This window comes from Cystoisospora suis (genome assembly GCF_002600585.1).
Source record: "Cystoisospora suis strain Wien I chromosome Unknown contig_6033, whole genome shotgun sequence".
NCBI classification, from domain to species: Eukaryota; Apicomplexa; class Conoidasida; order Eucoccidiorida; family Sarcocystidae; genus Cystoisospora; species Cystoisospora suis.
Window position 1 is genome coordinate 1 of NW_027158822.1, and position 2,764 is coordinate 2,764.

General features: G+C 45.3%; 1 protein-coding gene across 1 annotated transcript; it reads right to left on the reverse strand.

Moving 5' to 3' along the window:
• Window position 1: 1 nt before the first annotated feature.
• Window positions 2-2,754, reverse strand: CSUI_009779 (uncharacterized protein). Its single transcript, XM_068069888.1, has one exon. It carries the CDS (start codon window positions 704-706, stop codon window positions 383-385), a length of 324 nt encoding a protein of 107 aa, XP_067918133.1. The 5' UTR covers window positions 707-2,754; the 3' UTR covers window positions 2-382.
• Between the last annotated feature and the right edge of the window lie 10 nt (window positions 2,755-2,764).

Genomic DNA, 2,764 nt, shown 5'->3' on the forward strand with positions numbered 1-2,764 from the left:
CTGGTAGACGAACAAGGAACAAGCTCTCCCTCACGGTCGTCGGAAGGGGATGCGAAGCAAGTAAGAAGACAGGCTGGTATCTATCCCTCCACTATTTCTTCCTCTTAAAGAATGAATACACATGGGGGGTAGCGTGAGACACGTGAGGAGATAGCATGAGACACGTGAGGGGACAGCAGGGGAACAGCGTGAGGCACATGAGAAGATGGCCTGAGACCTCCTCATACACATTTACACCACGGAGGCAACAAGCATCTAGACGTTCCCTCCTTCTCCTACACCCCACCGTAAAAAGACATACATAGCTACAGACGAAATGCATCCACGTCAACAGAGTATCCATGTAGATGTATCGATATAGGTACGGTGCTATTATTGCAGATCAGAGAAAACGGGTGGGGGGGAAAGGGAAACCATTCATTCTTCTTATGCTCTGTGAAACGAAGACATGGGAGAAGAGGCGCGCCAAGACTATCCTTCCTTCGTATATAAGAAGACATCGAAAAGGTGAAGATCGATGCGAGATCAGCACGACTTTGAAGCCGTCCGTCATATCGTTCACGCGAGCGGCTCGCATACTACTACTACTATGACGGCTACTCCACGCTCTATCTATATCTAGGGTGGGTCGATATATACCAATAGAGGGAGATTGACAGACAGATGCCGACAGATACAGATAGATAAGGCCGAGAGCTTTCACCATAGTCAAATAGGGCTCTTTCTTCTTAGATGGATAGAGAGAGAATGAATGAAGAGGAAGGAGGGTGAGATGTGACGCTGCATAAATACAAGCGTGGTTGGTTTTCGCTTATTCAACTTTTGATCTATCTTCCTATCCTCTCGCTCTCTCTTTCTTCACACCGAGAGCATGCCGTCGTGGCGATGACTTTCGTCTGATTGAAAGGAAAATGAAGAGAAACAAAGAGCCCGACAACGACGCCGACAAAGAATACCATCTCAGAAAAGACAATTCATATGAGGGCTGCTGCTAAAGCATCGACTTGTTGGCTAGCTGCTTAAGAAAAAACACCAAGAATCCATCGGCATTTCTGGTATAGCTAGCTACCTAGCTAGCTAATGATGATGATGATGCGTGAGATGAAAGAAACTCCTTTCCTTCTCTTTTTTCTTCATCATCCTGTTTTCTTGAGAAAGACGAAGACGACATCTCTCTCTCTCTCTGCTAGGCCTTCGACATTCATGTCTAGATGATCCTTGTTCATAGTAAGAATTCTGTAGGATGAAGAAGTTTCCTGATGAACTTTGTTTGGCTCCTCCCTCCTTCCATTCATTCATTATTCATCCTTTTGTCCATCCATTCATGCACTGACCAGGACCTCATGATCAGCAATTTCACACAACCAGGTCGAAACGCTTTGAACACTGCAACGAAATAAATGAATGAATGGATGGAGAATCATCGGGAAAGGACAAGGATCATAAGAAGATGATAATGATGATGAAGACGCCTGCTGACAGACCGGAGAGGGAAAGACGCCGAAATACATCCGCGCAGATGCATGCATGAAGATATGTATCTGTATATAGATCGATATCCTATATATGGGATAGGTTGCATCTTCTGTCAATCAATCCACCTTGTCACCATATCACATGCACAATACGGGGTCGTCTGTACATCGGTTTACGCCTACACCTATTTAACAGCATCACCATCATCTATGACCCTCTTTTTGTCCCAAGAAGAAAAGAACACAAAGAGATGACGGGAGATAAACACAGATGGTGGGGGTAGAGATCAGTAGAGTACGAAGATACATGCATACCATCCACACAAGACATACACATACGTCCCCCCCTCCCCTTCGATCACAATTGCTGTATGTACATCATCTTTCCATCCTCCGAAAATTTGGAAAAGATCATGAAGAAGGAAGACAAAGACACAAGATGATCATGATCAAGAGAATCGACATCTGTCTTTCTTTACAGAGAATGAACTGTCGTCGTAGATCGACCGACCAATCAATCAACTCATCCATCTCCCCCCCCCTCCCCCTGTTACTACTCCTACTGTTAGAAAAGAGCAGCACGAGGAGGCACGCTAATGATGATAGAGGAAGGGAGATAAAGAATGAAAGAGAGAGATTTTCTTCTTCTCTCCCCATCATGAAACAAGGCCTTCCTCCATCACGAACGACGACGCACGTCTGGAGGTTGTAGCCCACGGTACACCGAAGGAATCAAGGATCTTCATTTTGCTGGGTGAACATCTTTCTTCTTCTATTGAAAGCCCCCCCCCCCATTTTTTCCCTTTCTTCACGTGGAATGAAAGAACGGAGACGCAAAGAAAACGCTTCTTTCTAACAAGGAGAACAAGAACACCACTATGAATGATACCAATGGACTACACAGCATGCCCCGTACGTACGAACCATACATACACCTCAACCTTTACATCTCTCTCGTTCTTTCTGTTGGTCTCTCGGTCTCGATGTCCTTCATTCAGTCAACCACTAGATAAGACGAATTAATTCAATAGTAATCGCAGCAGGGTTCCTAGAGGTCTTCATCTTCTCATAAGTTCACCCATCTCCACTATATACGACTTGGCTTCTCCTCCTCCTTCCTTAATAGCAAAGCAGTAGGTTCCTTCGAAAAGAAGGACCAGCTCCGATGTATCTTCACTGAGGTTCTTATTCCTTCCCTTCCACCGTTCCCACTCCTAGACCCTCCTTGTCGATATGACAGCCTGCTGCTGCGGCCTCTTCATCTATTTCCTCTCCTTTCTCTCTCTATC

Coding starts and splice junctions, on each gene's coding strand:
- CSUI_009779 (XM_068069888.1), bottom strand. CDS start 706: ATGGTGAAAGCTCTCGGCCTTATCTATCTGTATCTGTCGGCATCTGTC.